This window comes from Haliotis rufescens, unplaced genomic scaffold, assembly GCF_023055435.1.
Source record: "Haliotis rufescens isolate VD_foot unplaced genomic scaffold, xgHalRufe1.0.p SCAF_6, whole genome shotgun sequence".
Lineage (NCBI taxonomy): Eukaryota > Metazoa > Mollusca > Gastropoda > Lepetellida > Haliotidae > Haliotis > Haliotis rufescens.
The window spans coordinates 9,934,732-9,952,587 of record NW_025964334.1 but is presented as its reverse complement, the minus strand read 5'-3'; the positions used below and the strand labels follow the sequence as shown (position 1 = coordinate 9,952,587).

General features: G+C 39.6%; 1 protein-coding gene across 1 annotated transcript in view; it reads right to left on the bottom strand.

The window, feature by feature from the left end:
• Nucleotides 1-10,380: 10,380 nt before the first annotated feature.
• LOC124151655 (CD9 antigen-like) overlaps nt 10,381-17,856 on the bottom strand; it is a 75,511-nt gene continuing 68,035 nt past the window's right edge. Inside the window, exons 5-8 of the mRNA XM_046524234.2 lie at nt 14,638-14,727; nt 14,245-14,328; nt 13,325-13,377; nt 10,381-12,985 (exon numbers count right to left, since the gene is read on the bottom strand). Coding sequence (XP_046380190.2) covers nt 12,979-12,985; nt 13,325-13,377; nt 14,245-14,328; nt 14,638-14,727 — 234 coding nt within the window. The 3' untranslated portion in view covers nt 10,381-12,978. The remainder of the gene's footprint in view (nt 12,986-13,324; nt 13,378-14,244; nt 14,329-14,637; nt 14,728-17,856) is intronic.

Here is a 17,856-nt window from a genome sequence, read left to right as displayed (position 1 = left end):
GCTTTATCACTACAGTCAGTAATATCTCAGCTTTATCACTACAGTCAGTAATATCTCAGCTTTATCACTACAGTCAGTAATATCCCAGCTTTATCACCACGGTCTGTAATATCTCAGCTTTATCACCACGGTCTGTAATATCTCAGCTTTATCACTACAGCCAGTAATATCTCAGCTTTATCACCACAGTCAGTAATATCCCAGCTTTATCACTACAGTCAGTAACATATCCGCTTTATCACTACAGTCAGTAATATCTCAGCTTTATCACTACAGTCAGTAACATCTCAGCTTTATCACTACAGTCTGTAATATCTCAGCTTTATCACTACAGTCAGTAATATCTCAGCTTTATCACTACAGTCTGTAATATCTCAGCTTCATCACTACAGTCAGGAATATCTCAGCTTTATCACCACAGTCTGTAATATCTCAGCTTCATCACTACAGTCTGTAATATCTCAGCTTCATCACTACAGTCAGTAATATCTCAGCTTTATCACTACAGTCTGTAATATCTCAGCTTCATCACTACAGTCAGGAATATCTCAGCTTTATCACTACAGTCAGTAATATCTCAGCTTTATCACTACAGTCTGTAATATCTCAGCTTTATCACTACAGTCTGTAATATCTCAGCTTTATCACTACAGTCAGTAATATCTCAGCTTTATCACTACAGTCTGTAATATCTCAGCTTTATCACTACAGTCTGTAATATCTCAGCTTTATCACCACAGTCTGTAATATCTCAGCTTCATCACCACAGTCTGTAATATCTCAGCTTCATCACCACAGTCTGTAATATCTCAGCTTTATCACCACAGTCTGTAATATCTCAGCTTCATCACTACAGTCAGGAATATCTCGGCTTTATCACTACAGTCAGTAACATATCCGCTTTATCACTACAGTCAGTAATATCCCAGCTTCATCACCACGATCTGTAATATCTCAGCTTCATCACCACAGTCAGTAATATCCCAGCTTTATCACTACAGTCAGTAACATATCCGCTTCATCACTACAGTCAGTAATATCTCAGCTTTATCACTACAGTCAGTAATATCTCAGCTTTATCACTACAGTCAGTAATATCTCAGCTTCATCACCACGGTCTGTAATATCTCAGTTTTATCACCACAGTCTGTAATACCTCAGCTTTATCAATACAGTCAGTAATATCTCAGCTTTATCACTACAGTCAGTAATATCGCAGCTTTATCACTACAGTCAGTAATATCTCAGCTTTATCACTACAGTCAGTAATATCCCAGCTTCATCACCACGGTCTGTAATATCTCAGCTTTATCACCACAGTCTGTAATATCTCAGCTTTATCACTACAGTCAGTAATATCTCAGCTTTATCACTACAGTCAGTAATATCTCAGCTTTATCACTACAGTCAATAATATCCCAGCTTCATCACCACAGTCTGTAATATCTCAGCTTTATCACTACAGTCAGTAATATCTCAGCTTTATCACTACAGTCAGTAATATCCCAGCTTCATCACCACGGTCTGTAATATCTCAGCTTTATCACCACAGTCTGTAATATCTCAGCTTTATCACTACAGCCAGTAATATCTCAGCTTTATCACCACAGTCAGTAATATCCCAGCTTTATCACTACAGTCAGTAACATATCCGCTTTATCACTACAGTCTGTAATATCTCAGCTTTATCACTACAGTCAGTAATATCTCAGCTTTATCACTACAGTCAGTAACATCTCAGCTTTATCACTACAGTCTGTAATATCTCAGCTTTATCACCACAGTCAGTAATATCTCAGCTTTATCACTACAGTCTGTAATATCTCAGCTTCATCACTACAGTTAGGAATATCTCAGCTTTATCACTACAGTCAGTAATATCTCAGGTTTATCACTACAGTCTGTAATATCTCAGCTTTATCACTACAGTCTGTAATATCTCAGCTTTATCACTACAGTCTGTAATATCTCAGCTTTATCACTACAGTCTGTAATATCTCAGCTTTATCACCACAGTCTGTAATATCTCAGCTTTATCACTACAGTCAGTAATATCTCAGCTTTATCACTACAGTCAGTAATATCTCAGCTTTATCACTACAGTCAGTAATATCTCAGCTTTATCACTATAGTCAGTAATATCCCAGCTTCATCACCACGGTCTGTAATATCTCAGCTTTATCACCACGGTCTGTAATATCTCAGCTTTATCACTACAGCCAGTAATATCTCAGCTTTATCACCACAGTCAGTAATATCCCAGCTTTATCACTACAGTCAGTAACATATCCGCTTTATCACTACAGTCTGTAATTTCTCAGCTTTATCACTACAGTCAGTAATATCTCAGCTTTATCACTACAGTCAGTAGCATCTCAGCTTTATCACTACAGTCTGTAATATTTCAGCTTTATCACTACAGTCAGTAATATCTCAGCTTCATCACTACAGTCTGTAATATCTCAGCTTCATCACTACAGTCAGGAATATCTCAGCTTTATCACCACAGTATGCAATATCTCAGCTTCATCACTACAGTCTGTAATATCTCAGCTTCATCACTACAGTCAGTAATATCTCAGCTTTATCACTACAGTCTGTAATATCTCAGCTTCATCACTACAGTCAGGCATATCTCAGCTTTATCACTACAGTCAGTAATATCTCAGCTTTATCACTACAGTCTGTAATATCTCAGCTTTATCACTACAGTCAGTAATATCTCAGCTTTATCACTACAGTCTGTAATATCTCAGCTTTATCACTACAGTCTCTAATATCTCAGCTTTATCACCACAGTCTGTAATATCTCAGCTTCATCACCACAGTCTGTAATATCTCAGCTTCATCACCACAGTCTGTAATATCTCAGCTTTATCACCACAGTCTGTAATATCTCAGCTTCATCACTACGGTCAGGAATATCTCGGCTTTATCACTACAGTCAGTAACATATCCGCTTTATCACTACAGTCAGTAATATCCCAGCTTCATCACCACGGTCTGTAATATCTCAGCTTTATCTCCACAGTCAGTAATATCCCAGCTTTATCACTACAGTCAGTAACATATCCGCTTCATCACTACAGTCAGTAATATCTCAGCTTGATCACTACAGTCAGTAATATCGGAGCTTCATCACTACAGTCAGTAATATCCAAGTTTCATCACCACGGTCTGTAATATCTCAGCTTTATCACCACAGTCTGTAATACCTCAGCTTTATCACTACAGTCAGTAATATCTCAGCTTCATCACTACAGTCAGAAATATCTCAGCTTTATCACTACAGTCAGTAATATCTCAGCTTTATCACTACAGTCTGTAATATCCCAGCTTCATCACCACGGTCTGTAATATCTCAGCTTTATCACCACAGTCTGTAATATCTCAGCTTTATCACTACAGTCAGTAATATCTCAGCTTTATCACTACAGTCAGTAATATCTCAGCTTTATCACTACAGTCAGTAATATCCCAGCTTCATCACCACGGTCTGTAATATCTCAGCTTTATCACCACGGTCTGTAATATCTCAGCTTTATCACTACAGCCAGTAATATCTCAGCTTTATCACCACAGTCAGTAATATCCAAGCTTTATCACTACAGTCAGTAACATATCCGCTTCATCACTACAGTCTGTAATATCTCAGCTTCATCACTACAGTCTGTAATATCTCAGCTTTATCACTACAGTCAGTAATATCTCAGCTTTATCACTACAGTCAGTAATATCTCAGCTTTATCACTACAGTCAGTAATATCCCAGCTTCATCACCACGGTCTGTAATATCTCAGCTTTATCACCACGGTCTGTAATATCTCAGCTTTATCACTACAGCCAGTAATATCTCAGCTTTATCACCACAGTCAGTAATATCCCAGCTTTATCACTACAGTCAGTAACATATCCGCTTTATCACTACAGTCTGTAATATCTCAGCTTTATCACTACAGTCAGTAATATCTCAGCTTTATCACTACAGTCAGTAACATCTCAGCTTTATCACTACAGTCTGTAATATCTCAGCTTTATCACTACAGTCAGTAATATCTCAGCTTTATCACTACAGTCTGTAATATCTCAGCTTCATCACTACAGTTAGGAATATCTCAGCTTTATCACTACAGTCAGTAATATCTCAGCTTTATCACTACAGTCTGTAATATCTCAGCTTTATCACTACAGTCTGTAATATCTCAGCTTTATCACTACAGTCTGTAATATCTCAGCTTTATCACTACAGTCTGTAATATCTCAGCTTTATCACCACAGTCTGTAATATCTCAGGTTTATCACCACAGTCAGTAATATCCCAGCTTTATCACTACAGTCAGTAACATATCCGCTTTATCACTACAGTCAGTAATATCTCAGCTTTATCACTACAGTCTGTAATATCTCAGCTTTATCACTAAAGTCAGTAACATCTCAGGTTTTATCACTACAGTCAGTAATATCTCAGCTTTATCACTACAGTCAGGAATATCTCAGCTTTATCACTACAGTCTGTAATATCTCAGCTTTATGACCACGGTCTGTAATATCCCAGCTTCATCACCACAGTCTGTAATATCTCAGCTTTATCACCACAGTCTGTAATATCTCAGCTTTATCACCACAGTCTGTAATATCTCAGCTTTATCACCACAGTCTGTAATATCTCAGCTTTATCACTACAGTCTGTAATATCCCAGCTTCATCACCACGGTCTGTAATATCTCAGCTTTATCACCACAGTCTGTAATATCTCAGCTTTATCACCACAGTCTGTAATATCTCAGCTTTATCACCAGTCAGTAATATCCCAGCTTTATCACTACAGTCAGTAACATATCCGCTTTATCACTACAGTCAGTAATATGTCAGCTTTATCACTACAGTCAGTAATATCCCAGCTTCATCACCACGGTCTGTAATATCTCAGCTTTATCACCAGAGTCTGTAATATCTCAGCTTTATCACCACAGTCAGTAATATCCCAGCTTTATCACTACAGTCAGTAACATATCCGCTTTATCACTACAGTCAGTAATATCTCAGCTTCATCACTACAGTCTGTAATATCTCAGCTTTATCACTACAGTCAGTAATATCTCAGGTTTATCACTACAGTCTGTAATATCTCAGCTTTATCACTACAGTCTGTAATATCTCAGCTTTATCACTACAGTCTGTAATATCTCAGCTTTATCACTACAGTCTGTAATATCTCAGCTTTATCACCACAGTCTGTAATATCTCAGGTTTATCACCACAGTCAGTAATATCCCAGCTTTATCACTACAGTCAGTAACATATCCGCTTTATCACTACAGTCAGTAATATCTCAGCTTTATCACTACAGTCTGTAATATCTCAGCTTTATCACTAAAGTCAGTAACATCTCAGTTTTTATCACTACAGTCAGTAATATCTCAGCTTTATCACTACAGTCAGGAATATCTCAGCTTTATCACTACAGTCTGTAATATCTCAGCTTTATGACCACGGTCTGTAATATCCCAGCTTCATCACCACAGTCTGTAATATCTCAGCTTTATCACCACAGTCTGTAATATCTCAGCTTTATCACCACAGTCTGTAATATCTCAGCTTTATCACCACAGTCTGTAATATCTCAGCTTTATCACTACAGTCTGTAATATCCCAGCTTCATCACCACGGTCTGTAATATCTCAGCTTTATCACCACAGTCTGTAATATCTCAGCTTTATCACCACAGTCTGTAATATCTCAGCTTTATCACCAGTCAGTAATATCCCAGCTTTATCACTACAGTCAGTAACATATCCGCTGTATCACTATAGTCAGTAATATGTCAGCTTTATCACTACAGTCAGTAATATCCCAGCTTCATCACCACGGTCTGTAATATCTCAGCTTTATCACCAGAGTCTGTAATATCTCAGCTTTATCACCACAGTCAGTAATATCCCAGCTTTATCACTACAGTCAGTAACATATCCGCTTTATCACTACAGTCAGTAATATCTCAGCTTCATCACTACAGTCTGTAATATCTCAGCTTTATCACTACAGTCAGTAATATCTCAGCTTTATCACCACAGTCAGTAATATCTCAGCTTTATCACCACAGTCAGTAATATCTCAGCTTCATCACTACAGTCTGTAATATCTCAGCTTTATCACTACAGTCTGTAATATCTCAGCTTTATCACTACAGTCAGTAATATCCCAGCTTTATCACTCACTACAGTCAGTAACATATCTGCTTTATCACTTCAGTCAGTAACATCTCAGCTTCATCACTACAGTCTGTAATATCTCAGCTTGATCACTCACGACAGTCAGTAACATATCCGCTTTATCACTACAGTCAGTAATATCTGTTTATGAATCACCATCAAATAGTGATAAATCAAAGGTGAGAGTATCCTGCCCCACCGGTGGCATCCGTCACAAACACATGCAAAGGCAAGTCAATTGTTCACCTGCAAAATACACGGGAACATATGGAACAAGGTGAGGTGAGGTGAAATGGGGTTTAACGTCGCGCCCAAGATCATTACACTTATATAGCGACGTGCATGCACGTGTGTGTGTGTGTGGCTGCTTGTACTAGTCCGGACTGATGCCGATTTATAGTGCTAGCCCACTGAGATACCATACCGCAGTTTAACATGAATACCCAAATCAGACACAGTATACTGACTCCGAGCCGACCAGTTCTTGTTTTAACCCCTTAGTGCCGAGCGCCAGACAGAGTAACAACAAGTACCATTTTTTAACGTTTTTTGGTATGTTGCGGCCCGAGGATCGACCCGGGCAGACGCTCTACCACTAGACCACACAGGTAGTACATATGGTACTAGTCAAAATACTCTTCTCATCTACAAATTAAGCACCCGTTGTATCTCATGTTTTGCCAGCCCCGGGGTACAGACAAAGCTTTATGCCATCTTTACTGTAGCCTTATTTCTTTCAATTCAGTCAATCCCCGTTGAGATTGCGGGTTAGAATAGACCCACTGTAGCGTCTGCTTGTTATACATGGCGATAAATTGACTGGGTGTCCAGGCGTAATGATATGGCTGACTGCATGTCCCGATATCCCGGCGTTATATCTGGAGTCCAGATTCATACCTTTACAGGCTGACGATGGGGCACGGGTGGCCCAGTCGTTTAAGGCGCCACGATTCGCTGAGTTGCGTCCCTCGGGCACGCCAGAAACGTATGATTGTGGGTTCGAATCCCGGTTCGCCCCGATTATGTTTCTAGGTTTGTCAGCACCATACCCGTGCTCGTGGGTTTCACTGAAGTGGTAAACGTCTGAGGCCTGCATCTCTTCGGGCTTTCCCCCCACATTAAGCTGACGCCGTGATATAACTGGAATACTGTTAAAAGCGGCGTTAAACCAAACTCACTCACTCACAGGCTGACGTAATGCGACTAAGATATGGCTATAAGGACTTAAACAAATATGTTTTAGTTCAATCAGAAATGCTACTCGATGACAAAACAGTTACTAAATATCCCAAGCAGGTTGTTTGAATGATAATGCACAATTGACAAACGTTTCTTGATTATACTGCAAGTTGTGGTGCCATATATAGAGAAAATACGGTAAACTCTATTGTTTTCGACTGTAGTGAGGCCTTGATATACATAACACAGATCAAACAAGGACAAATTGACGTTCAAATGATAAAGCTTTGTAACCTATTTCAGTGGTATCACAGCTTGTGCTGGGTCACAAACGGTATTGTCACAGTGGTATTCAATTTCCACAGAAAGTTGAAACCTTTTGCAGGCCTCATTTGGTTAACATAATAACAACATACACTATATCCTGATTCATTGTTCGTGATGCTGTCAATCAGTTTACTTGATCCGTTTCAATGGTATCACAGCTTGTGCTGGGTCACAAACGGTATTGTCACAGTGGTATTCAGTTTCCACAGAAAGTTGAAACCTTTTGCAGGCCTCATTTGGTTAACATAATAACAACATACACTATATCCTGATTCATTGTTCGTGATGCTGTCATTCAGTTTACTTGATCCGTTTCAGAGGCCGTAGTTCCTCGTTGTTTTAGACCAATGGCTTTTTATATATGTCCCACGGCGCTTACTGAATTACTCTTGAATCTCATTGTCTTTTAAAAACGAACAACATTCCCGAAAGAGTTATCCCCCTTGATAGTTGCTCGAAATCTCCACTCGACTGAAACCTCCGTCTCATCTCGGCCAGCATTTGAAAGAATCTGCATTCGAATTTTAAAAGTTTCATTTGTTTACTTGACTATCACGTTACGCGTTTTGGCAGGACTTAGAATAATGTACATTCCAGTTTGAGTCACTAGTTTCACTTGTTCGAGTGACTATCACAAAACACAACAGGGCCTGGTATCTTTCGCTGTGCGGTATCAAATAGGTCTTCCTGGTTTCCAAAATATAATTACAATTTTAAAACAATCTTAAAAGCAACTTTCATGTTGCAAGAACTTTATACGGAGGGGTCGGTCGGTTCCCAATGTAATCATACAACATCACACAACTGTTGCCCGAGGTAGTATGTCAACTCATTCGTGACCAACTCGTGTTATTCCGGGACAAGCCGAATAGCTCTTCTTGCAGGTTACGGAAAGGGGCGAGTGGTGGCGAATGATGTCAACTAGGCAACGGGAAAACCCGAAGGGACCCGAATGAGATAAGCTCCATTCCAGTGCCTGACACCTTCTCTACCTCCGAGAAAGGGCTGTCGTTGTGAGGAGCTTTGTGCACAGACCATGCTGGACAATGCTGGACATGACCACCTGACCAGACAAACCATCCTCTGTCCAACTCAAGGTTACTCAGGCAACCAAACGAACAAACCACGTCATCTGAGAGGTGTTTTAATGGAAAACATGGTATGTGGACAAGCTCAAAATATTTTCATATTGACACCTTGTCGATTGTTCAGGCAGCTCATTCTAACACTGAGCTTTTTCAGAAGACAGAAAACTAGAATAATCAACATATATCTTGGCCGTGGCACAATAATCAGATATTTCTTGCTAATTGCCAAACATTGATCTCAATACATTGTCTGGTAATGGTGATAGTTTTCAATACAATTTTATGCGAACTTGTATGAAGAGATGCACTGAAAAGACATGGATATGAGTCACTACATTGTAATCGAGAAAGGGGACAAAACCAAGGAATAAATATTTTGTCGTTAAATAATTTTCATAAATTGATATATAATTTTCAAATAATAGTAAACGATTAATGCGACTCTTGGTGCCATTTCTTTAAATATGTTTCTTAAATAAATAATTTGGTGTTGCACAAAACACATCGCGCAGCTACAAATAAAATAGATTCTGTCTGCAATATTCATCAGAAACTGAAATTAAAAATAGATTTAACCGTCGGGAATAACTGTCTACATAGGATACAAAGAGTGACAGAAGGATACAACGATGATACAACGGTCTTAAGATGCCTGGACAAGTTTCAAGACTGGTGAACTATATGCATTGTCATGAACATGATGGTAAAAATGGTCATATGCATGCTCGAACATTTGCAAGATAATCATAAATATGTTCTTTATTTTGTTTGGTTTGGTTCGTACTTTACGCCGCACTTAGCAATATTCCACCTATATGACGGCGATCTGTAAATAATCGAGTCTGATTAATCGAATCGATGCTCGAGTGGCTGACATCATGAGCATCGATCCACGCAATTGGGATACGATGACATGCATCAACCAAGTCAGCGAGCCTGACTACCCGGTCCCGTCAGTCGCCTCCCATGACAAGCATAGTCGCCTTTTATGGCAAGCATGGGTTGCTGAAGATTTATTCTCATCGCTTCTCCTCTACAATACGGGGCGTTGCCTTTGAAATACAGGGAAATATTTAAAAAAATTATTTTTCTTAAATGTATTGATTGAAGTAAAGACCATATGTTATATTGACGCATTAATTGGGTTTCCAGTCATGGAATTGTGCCGAAAATGAGCTCACCTTTTCGCGAACACCTGGTATCCTCATAGTATTTTTTAAACACAAGTTCATGATATGGTTGGAGTGGTACACTGGAAAATCACGGAGATTTCGTATGATGATGAAAAGGGTTTTGTCGCTTCTATTCTATTTCAGAGACCATGGTTCCGTGGTGTACTGTTTTCACAAAATCCCTCATCAATCTCATCGTCTTATGAAAGACAAGATTACTGCCAGTCCCTGACACGTTTCCCAGCGCCATTCGAGAAAGTGGTGTGGATGTGGGCAGCGTGGTTCACAGGCTACCATCCTTTGTATCAATGCAGGGTATTGAACGTGATCCACACTCCACACTCCACACTCCAACGGAATGTTATCAGGGCGGACGAGTAAATTAATAAAGAACAAACTACATCACTTAAGAGATATTTTAATAGAAAAAAAATAGCATTTTGACAAGCTCAAAATATGTTCAAAATTCACAAAACCCTGTAGACGTTCAGACCGCGCGTGTGCGCAAAGCGCTTTTTCATTAAATTGGAAACTTCAAATAACCACCATATACACATCTTGGTCGTGACACAGTTGTAAATTATTTCTTGATTATTGCCAAACGATAAAAAAATCATTGTCTCCTAATCAAGACAAATTCCGTCAAAATTAATGCGAACCTATCCACAGAATTATCCGACTATGAACTTACAAGAAATGTAATCCATGGTGTGTCGACATGTACGAAAGTCTCGACAAGCAACGTCGGTCTCTACAAGGGACAAAACGAGAACACAGAAAAAATGTATTTTAGTAAATCTTCATACATAAATATCAAAATTTCAAATTATGTTAAAGTTTTAATCGGCTCCTGATACCATTTCTTCAGATATTTTTCTTTGATACATAATTTGATATTGAACAACAAACAACTAGATACTGTCGACACAATTGGGTACAGAAATAAAGATGTTTGGAGTACCTGCCGAAATGTACAGTATAACTGTCTACATATGGTACAACGAGTGATAGAATGATGCAAAGATAATACAACGGATACATGATGTTGAGGCAAGTTTCAAGGTTGGTGGGTAATATGGTTGGCACACGATGGTAAAAATGACCATACGCATGCTCGATCATTTCCAAGGCCATCGTAGTGAGTGAGTGTGATTTTACGCCGCTTTTAGCAATATTCCAGCAATATCACGGCGGGAGACACCAGAAATGGGCTTCACACATTGTACGCATGTCGGGAATCGAACCCGGGTCTTCGGCGTGACGAGCGAACGCTTTAACATCTAGGCTACCCGACCGCCCCCAAGGGCATCAGAAACATGTCGCTTCTATTCTACAATACGGGATGTTGCTTTTGAAATAAAATACATATGGATCTCTGAGATTATGAAAAACAAGCTTGAATCATTACAAATAATGAACTGTCATCAAGGAAATATCTTTTGAATTGGAAAATGTATTCATTGATATATTGACGTATTAATTGGGATTCCGGAAATGAAATTTTGCCCAAAAGGCGTTAAATAGATTGCGGATTGTGAGCAGTTCACACACGATAATCGCATCAGTTAATGCACAAGGATAGAATGAAACAGTTCCTTGTGTCCAGCAGCATGAAAATATTCTAAATATATATTAAGCCTCGACACTGCAAACCACGCGAACTTCAACATATCACGTGAAAGGTGTATATTTCACGTCAATCACTCTCAGTACAAGCGCGTGGTCCACGTGATACCATGTATATGTTTAGGTTGAGGATTGAACACACAGAAACTAACACGTGTTGTTTAGTATAAACTTTCAGTTGAATAAAACACACATCCTTTGTTAAAGTATCATTTTTAAAACAAAAAGTTAACAATATTTTTAGGAATCACATTAGACAATTATTATACAGCAATTGGTTTGAAAAGGACATTCATCTTTTATATTTGTTTCCATAACACTGAGCAATGACAAATCCGCAAGAACAACACACTCTGTACACAACAATATACAAGAACAAACGAACAACATGCTGCCTTCCATTACGGAATTGTAATGGTCCCTATAATCATTTCTAAAATCCTGAACTCATTCTTCGGTTTTATTTATCCGTGTGCAAACTATTCTCTTGCCGGTTTTCGTCAGAAGCCAATTCGAGTTATATCCCTTGATTATGGGCGTTTAGCAAAACAGTTAGATCTAAATGGTTCGCTATCCATTACTTCAACGAGATCAGATTTCAGAAATATTGTTAAGTTCGCTACATAGAATATTCTGGCAAATACACGATCTTCGCTGTGCATGTTGGGATTTTTATTTCGGTGTGGAAACTAGTGTGTTTTAGAATTGTTTTCGAATTCAACCTTCAAGTAAATACTATAACTCAACGAATGAAGGAAACACAAGTCGTTTAGTTGACACACTGTTTAAAAGAAGAAGATGCAAATAAGAACCATTTTTGATATTGAATAAAGAAAATTAAAACAAGCCAGATGGACATATTGGCAACTTACGGGATAATACGATAAGTAAAATTGTTTCATAACACATGCTCTGATACATGTCCAAACGTAAGATAAGCATTGGCAACCACAAAGGTCCAGGTCGATGCCAAGGTCAAAAGTAGATCATTGATGAGTTTATTCTTTACAAATGCCAGAAGCAATATATAGATAAATCTGTAGTTGCCGGCATAGAAAAACGCAATATAGCAATTATTTACGAGGACATTTCCTTATTAAAATATATATGAACTACATCGTATATTTCCAGTAGCAATCATCTTTCTATTGACTACACTGAAATGCCTGGAATTTCAAACAACAAAACAAAACCTCCTTCAAAAAACACTTACAAGCACAACTAGTTGATCTAACAGTTCTCATAGAGAGCGTTTAGGTCCTAAATCACTTTCCAGAGTGTTTAGGTTCGTTATCTGTAACTAATTCATTCTAGGATTGAACCAAGCACTCAAAATAGAAAAGTAACTCTTTGTTCTTCATAGCTGCAGGATGTTCACGCGCTGAAATGGAAGGATGAGAAAAGTTTAAATGGTGTCTTATAAACAGTATCTTTACATATATGTATATCCATGCAGAAAATACAATGTGGGCGATATGAAATGTCATGACTGGACAATGTATAATTGTATGACGAAATTTTGAACAATGGCAATCCAACCGAGAAATTAATCAGATGTTTGCATGAAAGACCTTACTTCTCTTGCGAATATACGAGTACTCAGTACTCAGTACTCAGATTGATCAATCTTATGAAAAGGAAAGAATCAATGTTATCATAATGCCCATCATCATCATAAAAAGTATTAATCATAAGCATAACATTCAACCTGTTGACTTACTTCACGTCTCTGATGGCACAGCACAATACCATGGAGAAGATCATTCCCAAAATCTGAAAATGAAGATGAAGATATTATCAAGTATTCTTTGATAGTAGTGAATGAGATTTATGTCACTTTCAGAATCTCATATGGAAGTGGTTTTGCACATTGTACCCATGCCTTTGGCATGAGTGGGTGAGCTGGGTTTAACGCTTGGAACAGTATTGCAGTTATAATATCAGCTTAATGTTGGAGGAAAGCCTGAAGTGACCTCAGACGTTTAGCACTTTGATTAAACCCATGAGCACGGCTTTTGTGACAAATATGGAAACATAACCGGAGCGAATCGGGATTCAAACCCACAATCGTAGGTTTCTGGTGTGCCCAAAGGACACAACTCTGCACTGCTATTATCAAGTATTACCTGTCAGAGGCGAAAGCGACGGATTTTATGTCATTTTCTGAAAACCACACACCAAAACAGTCTTTCTATATACTACCCAACCTTGGCCTTTGGCAGGGCGAGGTAACGTGTCAACCACCAGGCTCGCCCATCACCCCAACGCTCCTTCAAACTTGACATACAAATATATCGAATACGTCTTCGCGTGTAATAGGCGACCAATAGCTGTTTCACAAAAATACAATCCCCCGGCTAAATAAAAGGGTGAAGTTGTTTTCCCATACTTTCAAATTATTCCTTTATTCACGGTACCTTTCAGAAATAGACGTCTTTATTTCCAAAGAGCATAACCACTTATTCTGAACGTAGTTGTTCTCATTCAGCAGTTGTTAGAGACGCGTTGGAAAACAGTTCCCGTCCAAAGAATAAAAGATACTTCTTTTAGTCTTGGCCCGCGGTTACAGAAGGACCTGAAGACCAGTGAGAAACACCAGCAAAATGTAACCATGATCAACAATGTTGAATATGGACCCACCATGATCAGGGCAATGCCGATAGCAACTCCGGCGACGATGATGAGGTGAGATGACAATATCTTGAACAGTTTCTCAACGCAGGGCTGCAAATACATCATACATAATTAATAATACATGTTATTAAGTTACTAATATATATTAACAAAGGAAATTAATTAAAATCAAATTCTGTAAATGAATAGCGTTGTATAATGAGCTCAACGGCATTCGAGTTGTGTTTTTTCGACCAAATAATCCAGCGGTCGATCGTCAGAGCTACTGGTCGGGTCCCCTACGAATGTTGCACCCACTCAGTCATGTCACAGCTGAGATTTGGTGGTCCTAATAAGCATCATAATATTATCCATTATCAGGAGATATTGTGACCAACTGTTTAGCCTCAAGACACTCACCCTCTTGTAGTTCACTGGTTTGCAGGTGTCTGGAACTCCAGGAACGATTGCATAATCTGCTGACCCCGTTTTGGCGCCACAGCACTCGAGCTGAAAAGATAACATGAAGTGAGATCTATGGTGTTTGTGGTACCTTTGATGTATCAAATATTAATAATGAGCTGTACCCTTATCATGGCCAACAAGCAGATGTTTGGTGGATCGACTCATCATGAAGGTTATGTTCCCGATGGAGCGTCCACTAGCCTTTTCATCAAAGTCTTGTTTCTACCCTTTGCCACATCAAGTCCCCTATCCTGTGCTAAATATGATTGGACTATCGCACATATCCATAGTCCAATCAGAAAACGTTTCCGAAAATCAGCATCCACGACTTCGTATGAAAGTGATTAACCGCTGCCTGTCTTTGTCGACACGAATATGTCTTTTTCATCTTTTAAATCCCTCAATGATATGTTTTGTGTCAGGGATGAAATCGCGAATGTTTTCGTTATCTGATCGACGGGGTCGTCGCCTATGGTTGTCGTTATTTTTGTGCAGCTATACGAGATAAGAACCGCGATCTGATTGGATATCGCGTTTTCATTACAAGGAGCACAACTCGTGATACACGCGAGGTGGCGCCAGGGTCGAGCGAAGAAAAGTGGCCTTGATGTGGCAAGGGTAGAAACTAGGCCTTGATATAGGCTAGTCGACACGTTTGCCTCGGGGAGATGGATGAGTGAGTGAGTGAGTTTGGTTTTACGCCGCTTTTAGCAATATTCCAGCAATATCACGGCGGGGGACACCACAAATGGGCTTCACACATTGTACCCATGTCGGGAATCGAACCCGGGTCTTTGGCGTGACGAGCGAACGCTTTAACCACCAGGCTACCCGACCGCCCCTGGGAGACGGATGAAGGGAGATGACAAGGCAACCAGTGGTTGATGGTTCTTACAAAGTACCCCGCCTTTGTGAGAAGGTGACATAAAATCAGTTTAGTTACAAATGACCTGAATTAGCTCGTACACGTATAGGTACCTATTTTACCCATCGTATATCATTTTTTTTATAAATTATGTGAAACGTCCTCACACATTGCACACATGCATGTCTGGTCTAACAGCATCATAAACCCGCATCATGTATAAGAAAGTATACACACCCCGTTTACAGGTGAATGAGTGAGTGAGTGAGTTTGGTTTTAACGCCGCTTTGAACAGTATTCCAGTTATATCATGGCGTGTCTGCTAAATGTGGGAGACAAGCCCGATGTGTTACTGGTCTCATGCTGACGAACCTACAAACATGATCGGTGCGAACCGGGATTCGAACCCACAAGCATAGGTTTTTGACGTGCCCAAGGGACGCAACTCTGCACAGCGAATTGTGGCGCTTTAGACGACCGGGCCATTTGCGAGTATAATAAATTTTAGAATATATGACAACGTGTCAGCTTCATATGGGACGAGCCTTCACATTATCGGGACGAACCTGGGATTCGAATTCACGATCTCGGATCCTGGCACACCACAGGGACGCAACTCTACACAGAATGAATAACATTACCCTCGATTACAAGGCATCTCACAGATTTTTTTAATTTTCAAACATTTCAGTCTGTGTTGGAATCAGATGTGTTATAAAATGTCAATTGACAGTATTGTGTGTATTTTCAATGCAAAATTGTGTTTAGGGCATTTCTGTATAGGTGAGCGAGTGAGTTTGGTTTTACGCCGCTCTTAGCATCATTCGAGCAATATCACGGTGGGGAACCCCACAAATGGGCTTCACCCAAGGTACCCATGTGGGAAACTCGGGTCGTGACGAGCGAACGCTTAAACCACTAGGCTAATTTCTGTCTCGGTACTTAACAAGAACATCACGAGCATAAGGTAAGAAGAACCGCCAAGGGCCATGGTGCCTAAAGGTCAGTCAACTTCTTCAAATTTTAACAAAGTGTTGATGTAATCGTTATATCCATATATTCGTAATATACGATTTCGATATATCCAGAGAAAATAGGTCACACATTCCCCTGGTATTTATCTAAGATTGTGTTTGTTTGTTGTTTAACGCCGCACTCACCAATTTTCCACCTGTATGACGGCGGTCCGTAAATAATCGAGTCTGGACCAGACAATCCAGTGATTGATATCATGAACATCGATCCATGCCATTGGGATCGATGACATGCATCAACCAAGTCAGCAAGCCTGACCACCCGATCCTGTTAGTCGCCTCTTACGACAACATAGTTGCCTCTTACAGCAAGAAGGGTTGCTGAAGACCTATTCTACCTTTATTTAAGAAATCAAGCATCGCTACATTATGCTTGTCGTAAATGAATCCTATGGCCATATGATGTGATTGCTTGTCATCGTACTTAAAACACATACTGGTTTGTGCATACTTGATTATTCACAGGTCGGCATATGTGTTCAATAATTGCCGAATGCAGCGGTATTGAAACAAAGACCTATCTCAGTCAGTGATGCAGCTCGATGTCAAAACAGTATTTGAACCATTCGGTGACACGAGAGTACCATTAATGATTTTGTTGAAACTAATATATACGATGCAGAGATTTTGCTGTTTATAAGTTAAAAAACCGTCTGGAAATATATTCATTTGGCGTTTGACCCAAGCAACAGCAACAGGGACTCTGACATACATCAGAATTCATCTGAAACCCCTGTCAGACATCTTTTAGTTAATATGTAAACGTCGCATGCTCATCCATCAGTCAACTAGTACCATCCTGACTCTTATTTCAGAGGCCGTGACTCCGTTGTGTATTCGTTTAAAAAAACTCCTGAATCTCATCGTTGTATGAAGGAGAAGCTCCATTTGAAGACAAGAATATTTTCTTCGCGGAAGTCCCGTTAAGAATCCGGGGTAGAATACGTCTTCAGCAACCCATGCTTGCCGTAAATGGTGACTATGCTTGTCGTAAAAGGCGACTAACGGGATCGGGTGGTCAGGCTCGCTAACTTGGTTGATGCATGTCATCGATCCCAATTGTGTGGATCGATTCGCATGCTATTAATCACTGGATTGTCTGGTCCAGACTCGATTATTTACAGACTGCCGTCATATAGCTGTAATATTGCTGAGTGCGGCGTTAAACAACAAACTAACCAACCAACATCTTCGCGGAAGTGTTGTGGTTGTGAGATGCTTAGTACACATTCCATTTAGGTGTATCAATGCAGGGTATTAAACGTGAACGGCAAC